This window comes from Vombatus ursinus, unplaced genomic scaffold, assembly GCF_900497805.2.
Source record: "Vombatus ursinus unplaced genomic scaffold, bare-nosed wombat genome assembly UNPS02009205.1, whole genome shotgun sequence".
Taxonomy (NCBI): Eukaryota; Metazoa; Chordata; class Mammalia; order Diprotodontia; family Vombatidae; genus Vombatus; species Vombatus ursinus.
In genome coordinates, this window is record NW_020948983.1 from 8,891,169 (window position 1) to 8,908,881 (window position 17,713).

General features: G+C 38.2%; 1 protein-coding gene across 5 annotated transcripts in view; it reads right to left on the minus strand.

Moving 5' to 3' along the window:
• The window catches only part of VTI1A (vesicle transport through interaction with t-SNAREs 1A), a 407,429-nt gene extending 389,765 nt beyond the window's left edge, over positions 1-17,664 (minus strand). For all 5 annotated transcript variants that reach the window (XR_003568210.1, XM_027851405.1, XM_027851403.1 and 2 more), the window contains exons 1-2: positions 17,476-17,664; positions 1,666-1,724 (exon numbers count right to left, since the gene is read on the minus strand). Coding sequence is in view for 4 of the 5 variants with exons in the window: in XM_027851405.1 (XP_027707206.1) it covers positions 1,666-1,724; positions 17,476-17,569 (153 nt within the window). In the remaining variant the exon portion in view is untranslated. The remainder of the gene's footprint in view (positions 1-1,665; positions 1,725-17,475) is intronic.
• Positions 17,665-17,713: the final 49 nt, after the last annotated feature.

The following is a 17,713-nucleotide window of genomic DNA, read 5'->3' on the forward strand; positions in this document are numbered from 1 at the left end:
GAAACATTCTGTCGTGGGAAGTATTTATTAACCCAAATAACTACAGGCAAAACTACAGGCAAAGCAGTATGTATATGAGGTAGCAAGAAAAGGTCTGGATCAAAGCCAAAAAACTGGAACAAGGCTTGCTTCTGATAGCAACCACATGACAAAGAGCAAATCACCTCAGCCCTCCAAACCTTGGTTTTCTTATCTGCAAATGGGAATAATAATCATTACATACCTGCCCCACAGGGGGAGAAAGCAGTTTTAGGGCAAAGCACTTTTCAAGCCCTAAAGTACTATCTATAGGTAAAACCATTTTTCTTTATAAAATTGAACCAAAAGAACAAATTATTTGTAATATTTTAAAAACTAAATCATCCTGGGCAAATTTTCTGCAAAAATCTCTAAAAACAAAGAGATTATAAGCTACCTGAGGCCAGAAATTCTATTTCTTCATACAAAAACATTTTGCATTTTTTTTTTTAAAAGTGTGAGATAGAGACTAGAATTCTAGCATCCTGAAGTCTCTGGAACAACTCCAAAACCATAGTAATGACTCCCTACCACAAAACACACAATGTTGTTGATGGGGGAAAAAAGCCACTCCTAAGATCTTAGCAACAATAAAAACAGCTGAGAAGAGATGCCAATCTGACAGTTATGCCTGATGCACAGCAGTCTGGGTCAGTTTGCCAACCACAAGGAATGGAGCATTCTGATTAGCAGATGATGGTTAGAAAGGGGAGCAGCCTTTTTGCTAGAAAGCCAAGAAGCAGGGGAGAGCCACAGGAGACAGAAAGAAAAGGAAAGAGAGCAGCAGACAGCTGAATCAGTAGAGATTAAAAGCAGCAGTGGCTGGCAAAGATTAAAAGCAGGGAAGAATCTGACAGCAGAGAAGAGATTCAGCAAAGGAAAGCCAAAAGATGGAACAGCTTTGCACCTCAATAGCAGAGCACTTGATGTAAGACATCAGGAATCTTGAACTTCAAGAAGGGGTAGGTTAGGTCAAAACAGCCAACCTACCTCAATGGCCCCTGAGGCCATCAATGTATCATGTTAAAGGCACACAAACCAGTAAGTTTCAATGATCTATAGTAGTAAAGTGTCAGACTAAGTCACTCAAGCCCCATGTCTTATCTCATTAATACATGCATTTGTATTTACAGCACGTGATTATGTTAAAAGAAAGTGTTAAGTTATGGTCCACATGCTCCGTTTAATAAAGGATATAAATAATGTATGTTAGAAAAATTCCCATTAAAAAATAAAATAAAAGGGTTCAGTAGGTAAAGGGTCAAATCCTTGGCTCTAAGGGAAATTCTCTTATCCAAAAATTTGGGGTCTACTCTATACAACTACTGTCTTACTATGGAAAACATAGATTTTTTTTTAAACATAGGTATTTCTGTAGATAACAAAGATCTTACAATTCCTCCGCATCACCTAACAAGGTATTAATTGCAGGCAATGGGTAAATATTTTGTAAATGATAACAAGGTTTTAAACCCAAGGTTTTAAACTTTTCCAAGTTGATGAACTATTTTATATTAAAAGACTAATCAACAGTTTTTCCTTCTGCCTCAAGAACTAAAAAACAGACAGGAGAAAAATTCCTAAGAAGACATTTCATCCATTATTGACAACCACTGTGTTCTAATTCAATAGCCAAATTCTACTTACCAGTTCTTTTGCTTCTTCTAGCTGTTTCTCCACATTAGCGACCATCTGCTTCTTCTCATCTGAAAACAACAACCAGTAAATATTAATGACTCAAATAAACTTAATATTTGTTAATTCCATTTTAATCATTATTTTCAATCAATACTTTCTCTTTTATGATCAGTCAGATCAAGATAATTCTTTAATATAAATGGCCAGACCATTAGGAATTTCTGAATATAATGATTTCCAGCTTGTTGGATAAGAATACCAGGCACCTCCCAAGAATCATAAGATTATTAACTTGGAGCAGGAAAGGGCTGTGGAGGATACTTTCTAATAAGTATATGTCACATGGCACTTTTGGTTAACTGGAGGAAAAATAACAAAATAAAAGCCAACAACATTAGGTTATTATTACAGTGTTAAATAGGCTGTCAATTGTTGATTCAGGAAAACACTAAAAAGAAAACCATACTACATAAATATGATACTTAAGAGTGCTAAAATTCTACTACAAAAACATGTCTCCTTTTAATTTTACTTATATATATTTTCTATCCTTTCTAAAACTGCAAAATGTGGTGTGTATATATATATATATATATACATATATGTATATGTATATACACATATCCTTAAAAGACATGTACTGATGGGGGTGGAGCCAAGATGGTAGAGTAAAAGGCAGGAACTCACCTGAGCTCTCCCTCCAAACTCCTTCAAATACCTTTAAAAAATGACTCTAAACAAATTCTAGAACAGTAGAACCCACAGAAAGATAGAGTGAAACAAATTTCCAACCCAAGACAACCTGGACGGTCGACAGGAAAGGTCTATTGCACCAGGCTGATAGAGCAGCACAGTACAGCACAGGCCACACCAGCACAAACCTGGAGCAGGCCTCAGGGGACTGAATCACTAGCAACAGTGGTGGTTTCCAGACTTCTCAGCCCCAGACACCAAAGACAACTTAGAAGGTCAGCAGGAGAGGTCTGTCAGACCTGAGTGAGGGAGGAGCACAGTACAACACAGGCAACACCAGCACAACCACAGCCCCAGCAAACCAGGAGCAAGTCTTGGGAGTGACAGAATTGGAAGTGGCAGCAGCTGCTCCTGGAGCTCTCAGCCCACAGACAGTAAGAGGATTGAACAACTGGTCAGAAGGAGATAACAGGGGTCTCTTTGCTAGCACTGAAGCAAGACTCTGTTGCTTTGCCCATACTTGGATCTGGGTGGCAGTCCTGGTGTGAAGAGAAGCACTGGCATAGCAGAGCTTGTGGCAGCAGTGGAGAGGGGACCTTCCTCACAGTTAAAGGGCAGAAAAGAGTGCTTGCGATCCCTCACAGACCAAAGCACAGGCCAGGAGAAAAGTAAACACCTCTCCATAGATTATACCGCCTTGGAAGAACTGAAAACTTACAGGTCCCTAGAAGTATCTCTGAAAACAGCTGCACAAAACCCCCGAAGCATGGGACAGTTTGTCCTCCACACTGGAAGCAAAACTTTACCTTAACAAAGAGTTAAAAAGTCAAATAATAGGCTGGGAAAATGAGCAAACAATGGAAAAAACTCTGACTATAGAATCGTACTTTGGTGACAAGGAAGATCAAAGTATACAATCAGAAGAAGACAACAAAGTCAAAGCTCCTATATCCAAAGCCTCCAAGAAAAATATGAAATGGTCTCAGGCCACAGAAAAGCTCAAAAAGGATTCTGAAAATCAAGTAAGAGAAGTAGAGGAAAAACTGGGAAGAGAAATGAGAGTGATGCAAGAAAATCATGAAAAATGAATCAATAGCTTGGTAAAGGAGGCCCAAAAAAATAATGAAGAAAATAACACCTTAAAAAATGGACTAGACCAAATGGCAGAAGAGGTCCAAAAAGCCAATGAGGAGAAGAATGCCTTAAAAAGCAGAATTGGCCAAATGGAAAAGGAGATCCAAAAGCTCACTGAAGAAAATAATTCCTTAAAAATTAGAATGGAGCAAATAGAAGTTAATGACGCTACAAGAAATGAAGAAATTATAAAACAAAACCAAAAGAATGAAAAAATAGAAGACAATGTGAAAAATCTCATTGGAAAAACAACTGACCAGGAAAATAGATCCAGGAGAGATAATTTTAAAAATTATTGGACTACCTGAAAGCCACGATCAAAAAAACAAGCCTATACATTATCTTTCATGAAATTACCAGGGGGCAGAGCCAAGATGGCAGAGTAAAAGCAGTGACTTGCATAAGCTCTCCCCCAAACCCCTTCAAATACCTGTAAAAAATGGCTCTAAACAAATTCTAGGGCAGCAGAACCCACAAAAAGACAAGAGTGAAACAAATTTCCAGCCCAAGACAACCTGGATGGTTGATTAAAAAGGTCTATCGCTCCAGGCTGGGAGAGAAAACGCAGTTCAGTGTGAATGCACAGGGAAACCAGGCCTCAGCGAACCTGGAGCAGGCCTCAGGAGACTGAATTACGGGCAGCTGTGGTTGAGAATAATGTCAGGAAAAGCTTCCTAACAATTAGCACTGTCCAAAGGGGGCATGGAGCTGTCTCAGGAGGTGATGGGTCCCTTTTCATTGGAGGTGTTCATATAGAGGCTAGGTATCTTAGAGTGGGGATTCCTTCCAGGTATATATTTGGACAAGATACTTCAGGGGTCCTTTTCGATTCTAAGTTCTATGATTCAATGAAGCAGTATCACAAACAAAACTTCTGAAAATTAAATTCAGGAATTTTTCTGGAATTAGGAACCAGGGTTATTATTTCTCCAATTTGAGTTTGTAATTTCACTTGCTTTCCATGACATGAGCCAAGAACTCCTGAAGGGAATATTAAATCATCAAATAGATTCACTTTTTTCCTTTAAATAATTTCAAAATGATTCTTTTCATACTGTACCACTAAGCAGCTAATCACAGAATCACATAATTTGTGAACTGGAAGGGACTTCAGTGACCATCGAATCCAACCCAAGCATGAAAGTAATTGCCATTAGAACATCCCCTACAAAAAGTCATCCAGCACCTGCTTGAAGATCTCCAAGGAGGGAGAGTTTACTCCCTCCTGAGGCAGCTGACCCCACTTTTGGACAGCTCCAGTCATTAGGAAGTTACTCTTGATACTGAGCCTACGCTTGCTTCCATGTCACTCTTATCCACTGCTCCCTCTCAGGCCAGAGAATGAGTCTAATCCCTCTTCTATACTACTAGAAGACAGCTCTCATGTTCCCCTGGCATCTCCTCTTCTCTGGACTAAATATGCCCAGTTCCTTTTCTGGATCTTCATATGAAATGGATTCCAGGACCTGGTTACCCTCTGGATGTTCTGGCTTATGAATGTCTTGTACCGAGAACTTAGCACAATACTTCAGAGGGTGTCTAATGAGGGCAGAGTACAGAGAGAAGATCATTTACCTATTCCTAGAAACTAGGCTCCTCTTAATGCAACCCCAGAGAGCACAACTTTTTTTTTCGTATTTGTGTCCCAAGGGCCTACTATAATGCCTACGAGACAGAAGGCCCTTGATAAAAATGCTTATTCATCAACTGATGCAGCTGCATTTCACACTGCTGACTTCTAGTGTTTGTTATATAATAAAATCTACCAGTCTTTTTCAGAACTTTTATCTAGCCATGCTCTCTTATATTTATGAAGTTTATTTTTTGGTACCCAAGAGGCAGTCAGGTGGCTTGGTGGACAGAGTGCTGGGCCTGGAGTCAGGAAGAACTAAGTTCAAATCCTACTAGCTATGTGACTGTGGGCAAGACATTTAACCTTTGTCTGCCTTAATCCACTGGAGAAGGAAATGGCAAACCACACTAGTATATTTGCCAGGAAAACCTCACAGACATTATTGGTACACTATAGTCCATGGGGTCATGAAGAATTGGACACAACTGAACAACAATAACAACATATGACTTTATATTTATCCCTAATGAACTTCATCTTATTAGATTCAGTCCAATGCTGTAGTCTGTCTAGATCTTTTTGGATATATTTCTGCTTTTGGCTGCCATTTCTATAAAAATGAAAGCCTAAGAAGATTTTGTTTTTGGAAACTATTGGCAGAGGGGAAGTAAAAGAACAGCAATTCAGTTAGTCCCAAGAAACCACATAACATTGCCTTTTTCTCATCTTTATCTTTTCCTTCCATTGCTCTTCCTCCATTACATCTTCTGATTCCCAAAAAGCTGGTTTTTTTTAAATTTACCTCTTTTCCTGTAATAGCACAATTCTTTAGCTACCATATAGTAACTAAAAATATATATTACTGAAAATCCAGTTATTTTTATTGCATTATTTCTTCTATGAAAGTCCCCAGTGAGCAGCCACTCCACAATATTTTCCTACCAAGAAACTCTTCATTTTAAAGGGATATGGAGATGAGGAACAAGAAAATGGCAAAAGGGTACAATCTATCATTGAACTGAAATTTGGTTCATGTGGAATTTCTGTAGGTAGACTACCACCTCTAAGGCTGCCAGGGCCTTACTAACTATCTTCCCTAGTGAGATACCCTAAACAAATACAAATACTCACATAGCCTGTTAAAATTGGAAGGTACTTTAGAGACTATCTAGTCCAATCTCTTTTATAGATGAAGAAACTGAAGAACTGAAGACCCAGAGAAGAAAAATTACTTACTTTCCTCAGGTTACATAGCAGAGGTAGAATCAGAACCCAGGCCTCCAGCTCCAAGCTCAATGTTCCCTCTACTGCATCACACTGCCTAACTAAACAGTAATTAGAGATAACATGTAGTACCTAGAATGCCACAAACAGACTATAAAGTATTCTCATGTTTCCAAATAACAATATTATTAGCATGGAAGTAATAACTCACATTCAAGCTTTCAAATGCCTTAAGGTTCACAAAGCACTCTTTTAACAAAACCTGGTAAGGTACATAGTGCCTACAGTCATCTTGACTTTTGTCTTACCACTGGACTTTGATTAATCTGGAAGAGAGAGTGAGTCTGATGACTTTGTACAACTCTGCCTCACTTAAATCCAATTCATGCACAAGTCAAGATATCCCTCTGTGATGTCACTGGTCTTCTTTGAAAATGAAGGACAAATAATATCCCCATTTTACAGATATGGAAAATGAGGCTCTCAGAGATTGAATGACTAGTATCTAAGGTAAGAATTCAAACCTGATGTCTCACCCAATGTTCTCTCCAATAAGCTAAAGGGGGTACACAGGTGATATGACAAATGTTCAAATCCCCTGAGGACCAGACTTGAAAAGCCATAAGTTAGAAATTAGCATATCAATCACTATATTACTCTGTTCCCTGTGCATAATGAGCATATAATTATTTACTTGACAGATCCTACAAAAAGAACATTAGAACTAAGTGGGAAATGCTTAGTGGAAACTTTGTTTAAACCAGAAATCTGTGAATATATGATTATAAAAGGGAAAAAAAACCCACCAAGCTTGCTCCTTGGTGGCTTTATGTTTCTTAATAAGCTATACTGGAATGGTTTCATGAAAGAGAAAGTCACTAAGATAAGGCTGTAGGAAATCTAAGAAGCAGTTCTGCAACTGCTGATGACCATTCTGTATTTTAAAAAAGGAGATGATGATTGCACATTTCCAAAAGTCTCTTCTCATTAGAACTGAGAAGTTGTTTAAATGACCTCAACTTGAAGGTCATCTGTCTATGAACAAACTCATTTGGGCTCCTCTTTTTGCTTATTTTAATACTCTTAACTTCTTGACATATGTACATTGGAATATCCCTACTTTAACAGCATTCACTAGAGTGTAGCACTCACTACAAAATGGATATATATTGCACTCCATTCAAAGGGTTTTAACTACTTAAGTTTCAAAAGGACTGTTTGACTTTCTTATATACTATTGTGGTCTTATTTATAAAGGAAACTCATAGTCTGAACCCTAAAGACCACTTTTTACCAAGGCTACATATAGTATGTCTGTTTCTCCAAAGAGGCTATACTTTTAATCATCGTCACCTCCTTGCTTCCAATCTTTCCCTGTTCTGATCTTCTTAAAGCACTAATTTGATTAGGTCATTTCTCTATTACTATGACACAAGATAGTATTCGGTATCTCCACTGCTTAATTAGAAGCACCTCAGAACAAGTTTCAGTCATATTCACATCTGTATCCCCTTTAGCACCTAGCAAGGTAGTGAATGTTCAGCCAATGCTTGTTGAATGGTCATTCAGAAAAATCCTTATTCTTAAAAATAAGGCAGGAGGAAGAAATAAAAAACTGTGATAAGTCAGATGACTTTCCACTAAACTGAAAAATGGAAGTGTTGGTAAGTTTGGATTATGATTTAAATAAGACCTTATTTAAAATATGGGACTCTGTTAGATGCTGGCGATACAAAGGCAGCAGTGAAATTGCCATATGAGGGGCAGCTAGGTGGCTCAGTGGATAGAGCACTAGCCCTGGAGTCAGGAGGACCTGAGTTCAAATCCAACCTCAGACACATAACACTCACTAGCTGTGTGACCCTGGGCAAGTCACTTAACCCCATTGCCTAGCCCTGACCCAAAAAAGAAAGAAAGAAATTGCCCTATGAACATATATAGTTCTCAAAAAATAATTTCAAACAAATAACATTCATATGAAGGAGAGCTCCAAATCACAAAAAATAAGAGATATTCATATAAAAACAATCTCATGCCTAGCAAATTGACTAAGATAAAAAATGGAAATAGTCAATGTTAGAGAAGCTAAGGGAAGGCAGGTATATAGTAGTATACTTTTGAAGTTATAAATTGGTCTAATCATTCTGGAAAGTAATTTGTAATTTTGCTAAAGAAAAAATAACTAAAATGTCCCTGACCTTTGTCCGAGAGCTACTCATGTACCTCAGGGAGTTCGAAACAGAAAGGTCCTGTATACACGTATGCCAAACCAAACCAAACAAAACCCTATGTTTCAAGCCACAAGACACATAGTAGTTAAATTGAACTATTGCAGTGACAATCTACAAATTCTGCAGTTGACCTGGAGGAAGGCATTCAAATAAAAAGGAAAGGAAATTTGAATAACACAAAATGATTTGGCACCCACAAAAAAATGAACGGAATAGAATCATATATTCAAAAGAGCAAAGAAACTCGAGGTGCGAAGGTGACAAACCCTACAAACTTGCACTTCACAATGAAAAAAGATGGAGGTTCAATGAAAGAAATCCCTTTGAAAAATTCTTTTTAAAAAATCGAGCAAATTAGTTTTTTCTTCAAGCACTCCAGATGATACAAAAAAAAAAAAAAACAAAACCCAAGAAAAGAATATAAATACAGGAATCCAGTAAAGTACAAGTAACCAAGTAAAATACTCCAGAGGGAAAAAAAAAAGAAGAAAAAAAGAGAAAGAAAAAGACAACTACAGGGCTAAAAAATAACAATAACAACAGAAGAACCATTAAGAGATATCTTTCTAAAAGCACACAGGGAGATAAAGATAAAAATAGAACTTAAATAGAAGTGATGGTTATATTATTATTTAGGAATAGGTCTGAAACAACAAGAACTAAACCTCACAACACTCTAACTACACACCTGTGAATTGCTTTTTTTATGGGACTAACCTACAGAACGGGAAAATATATAAAAAGAAAGCGGAGATAAAATATAGAGCAGAATGTATGATGTTCCCTAATCAAATCAATAGTAAATAACTAAGGGGAAAAAACTCTTGTAGTCTCTAAGGAAGAAGACAGGCTGTGGGAAAATGAGTGTGCTGGTAAAAGGAGGAATTGACGAATGGGGGTGGGGGAAGGGAAAATCTGGATTCTTTGATGAAAGGGGATGCCACAGAAGAACACTCCCATGGAAGGAGAGAGATATTCCATAATGGAAGAGAGTGACATTTGATTGAATATCATCAGAAGGTATTTGGTTCTTGGAAAGAACACTACTTTAAGAGACTGTTGTGTCTCCATAGATGGCAGTTTGTCTCAGGATAGGGGACAGAGCTCCTGGGGACAATCAACAATGAAACTGAAAGCTAGGTAATTAAAATGACTAAGGGTCCAGAAGAGGGTTGAAAAAATGCATCTCCTTCCCTTCATTGCCAAGTTGGAGGGGACTATGAAATCATAATATTACATAACCTATCAGATGTGATTAATGTTCTGGTCAGTTATGCTTAGTTCTTTTTTTTTTCTTTTTATATCTTTGTTACTAGGGATGACTCACTGGGTAAAGAAGAGAGGAGGGATATAATCTGAAATGAATGTGATGTGGCTAATATGGAAATATGTTTTGCAAGAGTTCACATGGATAACTAATATTATATTGCTTACCTTCTCAATAAAGTGGGCAAGGGGCTAGAGGGAAGGAGAGAATTTGGAACTTAACATTTTAAAAAATGAATGTCAAAAAGAAAAAAAAATTGGAAGCAAACAGAGTTAAATGACTTGCCCCGGGTCACACAGCTAGTAAGTATCTGAGGCTGGATTTGAACTCAGATCCTCCTGACTCCAGGGCCAGTACTCTATCCAAAAAAATTTTTTTTAAATAAACGAATGAAGGGCCAGCTAGGTGGCGCAGTGGATAAGCTCTGGCCTTGGAGTCAGGAGTACCTGAGTTAAAATCCGACCTCAGACGCATGACACTTAGTAGCTGTGTGACCCTGGGCAAGTCACTTAACCCCGATTGCCTCACCAAAAAGGCAAAAAAAAAAATGTGACAGGAAAACAAAAAGCATCAATAAAAAGTAAATCATTTGGCTATAACCCATTTTTCTCAACCCTAAACATACTAGCTTGAATGACTTTGGTGAGTGAAACCTTAACCTTTGAGTATGCCATAAAGAACAACCACCATGTTTTAATGATAGCACCAAAGGATGCTATGTGAGACAAAATTCTGAATTAGAATGATCTTTGGCTTGACCCTTCATATCTTAATAGCCATCTAAACCACTCCTGGGGATATAGCTAGGCTCTCAATGGCTTGAAGTAGCCCACCAGGTTTATTCATTCATTCAGGCATCTTTTACAAAGTACTAATTCTATACAAAACACTTTACAATGGAATGAGACAATTAAAAAAAGGTCTCCACACTTACGGATCTTCTAGCGCAGGGAATACAACTCATAGACAATGATGAAAAATTATACAATGTATAATAACTGTAGTGCAAAATAAGTGCAAAAGAGAGAAACATAGGATTAGTAACATCTAAAAAAGAAAAGATAATTTCTGACTGATAAGGATCAATGAAGGCTTCACAAAGGACATAGCATCTGTGCAAAGTCTTAAAAGAATGGACAGAATTTCAAAAAGTAAAGATGGCAGGTAGGGGAGGGAGAAGGATTGTAAAGAAAGGCAAAAGTAGGGATGTTGTAGAAATGTAGAAGCAGCAAGTTTTGCTGGAGCAAAACACATATCCATGAAGATAATTAAACAAGATGGGCAGCTACCTGGAGTACAGAAAGAGATACTTTTTAAAATATTACTTTCTGTGAATGTACATTTTTTTAATACCAGAAAATTCCATTCTCCGTGGCATACCAATATTCATCATACTGAATCAAGTTGGATGAGTTTACAGTAAAGACTCAAATCCTCTCATGGAAATTAAGACACAAGTGGAATGAGTTTCTGACTTTACCTTGAGTTCACAAATATTTTGTTCTCACTAAGAGATAAGACTGGAAATATATGGAGAGATAAACTGTCAGGCTAAGGAATTTGGACTATTTGGTAGGAAACAGGCAGCCATGAAAGCTTTTGAGTAGACAAGTGCTATAGATTAGATTTGTGCAAAAGATGGATCTGGCAATGGTATGACATATGAAGCAGAAAGAAACTAGTTAGGAAGCCATCGCAATAATCCAAAAACTTGGTAATAAGAGCCACATTAGGGAATGATGGTGAGAATAAAGATGAGGTAATGAATACAAGACCTATTTCAGATTCAAAACATCTTGTTAACTCATTGAATGCAGGAGGTTAACATTCAAATAAGCATTTATTGAGTACATACTACGCCAGGCATGTAGGTGGCACAAGGCATAAAGATCTGAACTCATATCACATCCTAAGCAAGTCACTTAACTTCTTGAAGCCCCAGTTCCCACATCTGTCAAATGGAGATAGTAATAACACAGATCTGCCTAGGTGTTGTGAATATAAAATGGGATAATATTTGTAGAGCACTTTGCAAACCTTAAATCATTATATAATTACATATTATTAGCTATTATTATCATGCCAGGCATTGTATTAGTTGTTGGGAATATAAAGACAAAAAAGTGAAACAATCCCAACCTTCAAGGAGTTTACATTCTAATGTGGATAGACGACATGCACATATATAGGGATATACAAAACAAATGTAAAACAGAAACAAGATAACATCGGAAGTTAAAGACCCAAGTAGCTGGGGGTTCTAGGAAGGGCTTCAAGTAGAAGGTACTGTTTGAACTGAGTCTTGAAGAAAACCAAAGACCCTAAGAGGCAAAGGTAAGAAGAGAGGGCATGCCATGCATGGTTGGGAAAACAGTGCAAAAGCACAGAGATGAAAGGGAAGTTGAGTGTCAGGCCTAAGGAATGTTAAGAAAACTAATCTGGTTGGACTATAAAACTCATAGAGGAGATTAATATGAAATAAGGCTGAAAAGGAAGGCTGGAGCTAGATGATGAAAAGTCTTGATTGGCAAACAAAGGAGTTTATGTTTGATCCTAGAGATGATAGGAAGTCACTGGACTTTATTGAGTAAGGGAGTGATGTGGTCAAACCTGTACTTTGGTGTCTGTGTGGAGATAGGACTGAGGTAAGGAAAGACTTGAGGCAGGAAGGCCAGTTAGAAGTCTATTGCAACAGTACTGGTTGATGAGAGTTGATGAAAGCTTGAAAAATAGTGGTAGCTGTGTGGGTAGAGAAAAGTGGGCATATATTAAAGATGTTGTGAAGATAAGAATACCATTTGGCAACTGATTAGATATGTGGAGTAAGAGAGGAAAGAGTCTGTATTGATGCTAATTTTTTCTCTTTATTTTTTCTCTTTCTCTTTATATTTCTTCTCTTCTCTCTCTTCTCTTTTTAAAAGGCAAAGACACCATGCATATTTCGAACAGGGGTGATTAGGTGAATGGAAAATCAAAAAGAATCATAGAATTTAAGGGAAATATAGTTTCTATTTTTGATGTATTTTGAGTGTGAAGTGCCACAAGGACATTCAAGTGAAAATATCTACAAGGCAGTTAGAAATGTGGATCCAGAGTTCAGAAGTTTTGGAAGTCAGCTCAATAAAAATAGTCATTGAAGCCATGGAGAGGATTGTCTAAGGAGAAAATCGGAAAGAGAAGAGGAACAAAGTCAAAACCTTGGGCATCAATTCCTTTAAGAGGTAAGGAAGAAAAACCAGTAAAGGAGAAAGAAAAGAAATAGTCAGAGAGGTAAGAGGAGACATGTTGACATGTACTTGTTGAATGTGGTACTTCTGAAACCAAGGAAACATATTAAGAAGAGATAGTAAACAGAATAAAATTCTACAGAGGTCAAAGAGGATAACTTGTGAGAAAAAAAATAAACATTAGATTTCATCTGAATATCTTCCTACTCTTGGGAATGTAGTTACCATATGCTACCCTATAATTCCAACCCTTCCCCAACATAATTTAGTGGGATATCAGTTCAGTTCCAGTACAGTCTAAGAGTCAATGATCACCCTTCTTCTCTCTTGAACTGTTGGTACTCAACACTAGGGAATTCAACCAGCTTTATTCACAAAAAAGGAAATGCAGGGATAGGGTTCCAGGGCTTCTGCAAAAGATGAGCTGGTATCACAAAGACTGAGGAAATCAATTCTAGCTAACCCCATGCAGTACATAGCAGCAATTAATCTTTAATATGCTTTAGACTCTAGTCACAGCACAATGGGGTTTCATATTAAGTCGTTTATTTCCTTAAGACAGTGGATAATACAGGCAAATCCAACTCAGCACACACATAAGACTCATCTTCATCATATCATGTGTGGCAGACTTCATTAGAATCCTTTGTTTGATATTCTTTAGAAGCCCTTACCAAAAAGCAAAGAAACTTTCCCATGACCACAATAGACTCAAATAGGTAGGAGGGAAAAAACGAACAAAACAAAACACCTTTATACAGCACTTACTATGTGCTAGGCACTTTTCAATTATTATCTCATTTGATCTTCACAACAATCCTGGGACAGAGTTGATATTATTATCCCTATTTTACAGATGAGAGACTTGCTCAGGGTTATAGAGCTAGTAAGTATCTGAGGCTGAATTTGAACTCAGGTCTTCCTAATTCCAGGCCTAGTGCTCTATCCACTGTGCCACCTTGCTCACTTAGTAAAAAAATGAACATCAACTGATGAGACTTCAACTGTTAACTAAATCTCTACCAACCAGCTCAGGATACATGTGAAAGATCTCTAAATTGTTTCCATTGCCACCACCAATGGATTTTTTTTTTCCTCCAAAGGAAAATTATTTCCAAATAAGTATTTAGCAAAAAAGGGTCCAACCTTCCAAATTAGTTTGACTATTGAACCCACTTCCAATTCGTAACACAAAGAGACTTCCGTTTATGGAAAAAAAATTGTTTATTATGATTGTCCCCATTACTAAGGCTTATGCAATATGGTAATCGAATCATTGCTTCTTTAAAATGAAGTTTTAAAGTAAAGATTATTTTCTCATTTGGATACTTGGATACAAGGTATAATATTCACAAAGAATGGATACTGTTGTTAATTTTACTAATCCAGTCTGTAAGAATGAGTTGCTTTGGTTGAAGGATTTATTCATCAACTTCAGATCTCCTATATCATAACATCTAGAACATTCACTAAGGTTGATATTGTTTACAACACATTTTCTTAGCTAATTTCATCTCACTACCCCTTAAATGATAAGGATAAAGACTAACACACTGTTGTTCCCCACAACTGTATTCACTAACTACAAATGGTCTTCAGATGACTTTTTAGAAATAGTATTTTTCTTCCTGGCTTCTCCCACCTATTCCCAGTAAGTATTTTTATTTATCTTTACTGATGAAAAGACAAGGGGGCAGTACATACAACACTACAGAATGAACCTTTAAAGAAAAGATCATACAATGACACTGTCTAGTTCATTATGTATTATTGAATATCATATGTGCTTAATATTATAAAGTCTAATATACATTCTCCTTTTAACAACTCATATTAAGGTGAGTTTATAAAGTGTGTTAAAGTGCTTTTCTAACAACAACCCTCATTATCTTCACCGTGTGTGGTGGAGGAGGGGAAGGATGGGTGGTCAGAAGAAGAGAAGAGAGGCAGGAAGAAGAGTGTCTAGATCTGTGATTTCACCTTTGTAGGAAATTTCCAGGATGGAAACTCTCTCCAATGATGAATATCACCAAGTCATGGGTAATTTACATTCTTAGAGAGTAGTCTGGGACATTGAGAGATTAATTGACTTTTCCCATAGTCACATAGCTAATATGTATCTGAAGTAATACTTAATTGAACCCAGGTCTTCCTTACTCCAAGGCTGGCCCTCTGTCCACATTATACCATACTGCCTCTCATTCCCAATTTACAGATGAGGAAACTGTAAATCTAAGAAATTAAGTGACTTGCTCATGTTCAAATACTTACTGGTGCTTCAGGCTGTATTCAAATCAAGATCTCCTATCTGCACTTCCAGCACTCTTTCTACCATGCCATGGTATTACTCATGTTATATACCTGCTATGTTTGGGTCACAGATATAAAAACGCATAGCTTCTCCTGCAAAGGCTTTCTTCTGTTGTTTGTAGGAACCATTCTAAAATGTTAACACAAAATTACAAAGGGAAAAATATTGCCACTGATAAAGTATTTGTTTCTTGAAAAAAAATTGCCTTCACAATTCCTGTAGTTCAGCAATGTTTTTGCTACTTTGTCACTTCAGAATATTTTATATAGTCTTCCAATATCGTTCCATTTAGTTTATACATTAGTCATTAATAAAATAATGAATCTTCTAGCACTCAAATTCTTATAGTTAAACAAAATCTAAATGAAACAATAAATCCTGTTATTCCCAGACTCTGGGAATCAATTCAAAATAATCTCCACCACTACCACAGTGAGGGATTAGGAAAGAGAAGAAGGAAGCCCACAGGAATTAGGATGTTCATGAGCATTGAAGAAAGCAGAACTGGTAAGAAGAATTGAATGATGCATCATGAAATGCTCAGGCCATCAGCTACTCCCTCCATAAAGTTCATGCAACAGAAGAACTGGGTGAAATATACTACCTTGCTTTGGCCCTCTTGTTACCTTACTTGGAATCATATTTCTATCTGAGATACCAGCCATTTCCACAAGAACTAAATGGGCCTGCAGGAGAGGAGTGAGGTGAAAGGTCAGAGATCCTGGTTTCAAGCAAATATCCCTATTAATAGAAAACGGGTGGTAAGGAGAAAGAAGGATAAAGAAGGAAAAGAATTACTCAAACTTTTTTTCAGACTTAGGAGGCATTTTTGGGTTGCAAGGAAAAAGATAGGAATAGAGATTGGATTTGCCACTAGGAAAATTAATACTCAGGCATTTAGGTGGCACAGTGGATAGAGCACTGGGTTTGGAATCAGGAAGACTCATCTTTACCAGTTCAAATCCAAGACACTTCCTACTTGTGTAACCCTGGACAAGTTATTTAACCCTGTTGGCCTTAGTTTCCTCATCTGTAAAATGAGCTGGAGAAGGAAATGGCAAATCACTTCAGTGTCTTACCCAAGAAAATCTCAAATGGGGTCATGAAGAGTTGGACACAACTGAAACAACAACAAAAAATTGATATTTAACACCACACATACAAACATACAAAAAACAAACAAACCACACGGTCCTTACCTTCAAGGATTTTACAGCTTTAATAAGGGAAATAAAATTATATTGTGGTCATTATTATGAAATCAGAATTTAACTGTATAGGAAGAGTTGAGTGTTATATTATTAAAAGAATGAGGGATCACATTTTGGCGCTTTTTTGGGGGGGGAGCAGGAGAGGAGAAAACTAGTAAGAATCTTAATTAGAATCACAGACATAAAGAGATGGCTGGTATCTCAGGGACCATGTAGTTCAACCCCCTCATTTTCCAGATGAGGAAAACTAGGGCTGAGAGAGATTAAGTGACTTGCCCAAGGTCACACAGGCATTAAGAAGCAAAGAAAGCATTTGAACTTATGTCCTGTGACCATGTATCCAGCATACATTCATCTTCATAAAGGAGTCCTTTTTGAACTATGCCTTTAAGACGTCAGGTAAGGATGGGAAGGCTAAGAGTATTCCAAAAACAAAAGCAAAGAGGTGGAAAATCTTGGGAAGTGTTCACTTTGGCTGGAGTCTGGAGCACTGAGAGGGAGCAGTGCAAGGTCAGGATGGCAAAAGAGTTCGTAGTCAGGTCACAGCGGTCCCTAAAGTGCCAGGATGTCCTAGAAGTTTGAACTTTTGTCACCTATGCCACGTAGAGTCGCTGAAGCTTTGCCGGCAGGGCAGTGAAGGAGATCAGAGCCGTGCTTTGCAGATATTCACCTGGCAGCCATGGGGGGGTGGATCGTGCAGCCAATGACTGGGGTCAAGACAGATACAAGACGGCAGCAGAAGCGAAGCGGACACAAATTCCCTGCTCAAGCTGCCCATGCAGCCCTTCCCGGGTGAGGGATGGACTGTAGCTTCCCTCCTTAGCTTCAGTCCCCACCCCTGGGATCCTCTGGGTCTCTGTCTCCGGCGTTCCGCACGCCCAGCCCTTCCTCCCGTCCCTCCTTCCCTGCCCGCCCGGCTAAGGCTCCCCGCCGGGCTCCAGTGCTCACCTGGAGAGAGTTTGGGGACCCTCCCAATCTTGCTGGTTATCTCTGAGGTCAGCACCGCGAAGTCCTGCTCGTAGCCTTCGAAGTCTGACGACATGGCGGCTGTGAGGGTCGGGGGCTCGGCCTGGAGCTGGTAGGGGGCAGCGGCTTCGAAACGCCGAAACTCCGGCGGCGGCGGCGAGAACCCAGGACAGCTCCCAGACCGGCCGCTTCCGGGTTGTGCTACTTGTGCGACTGGACC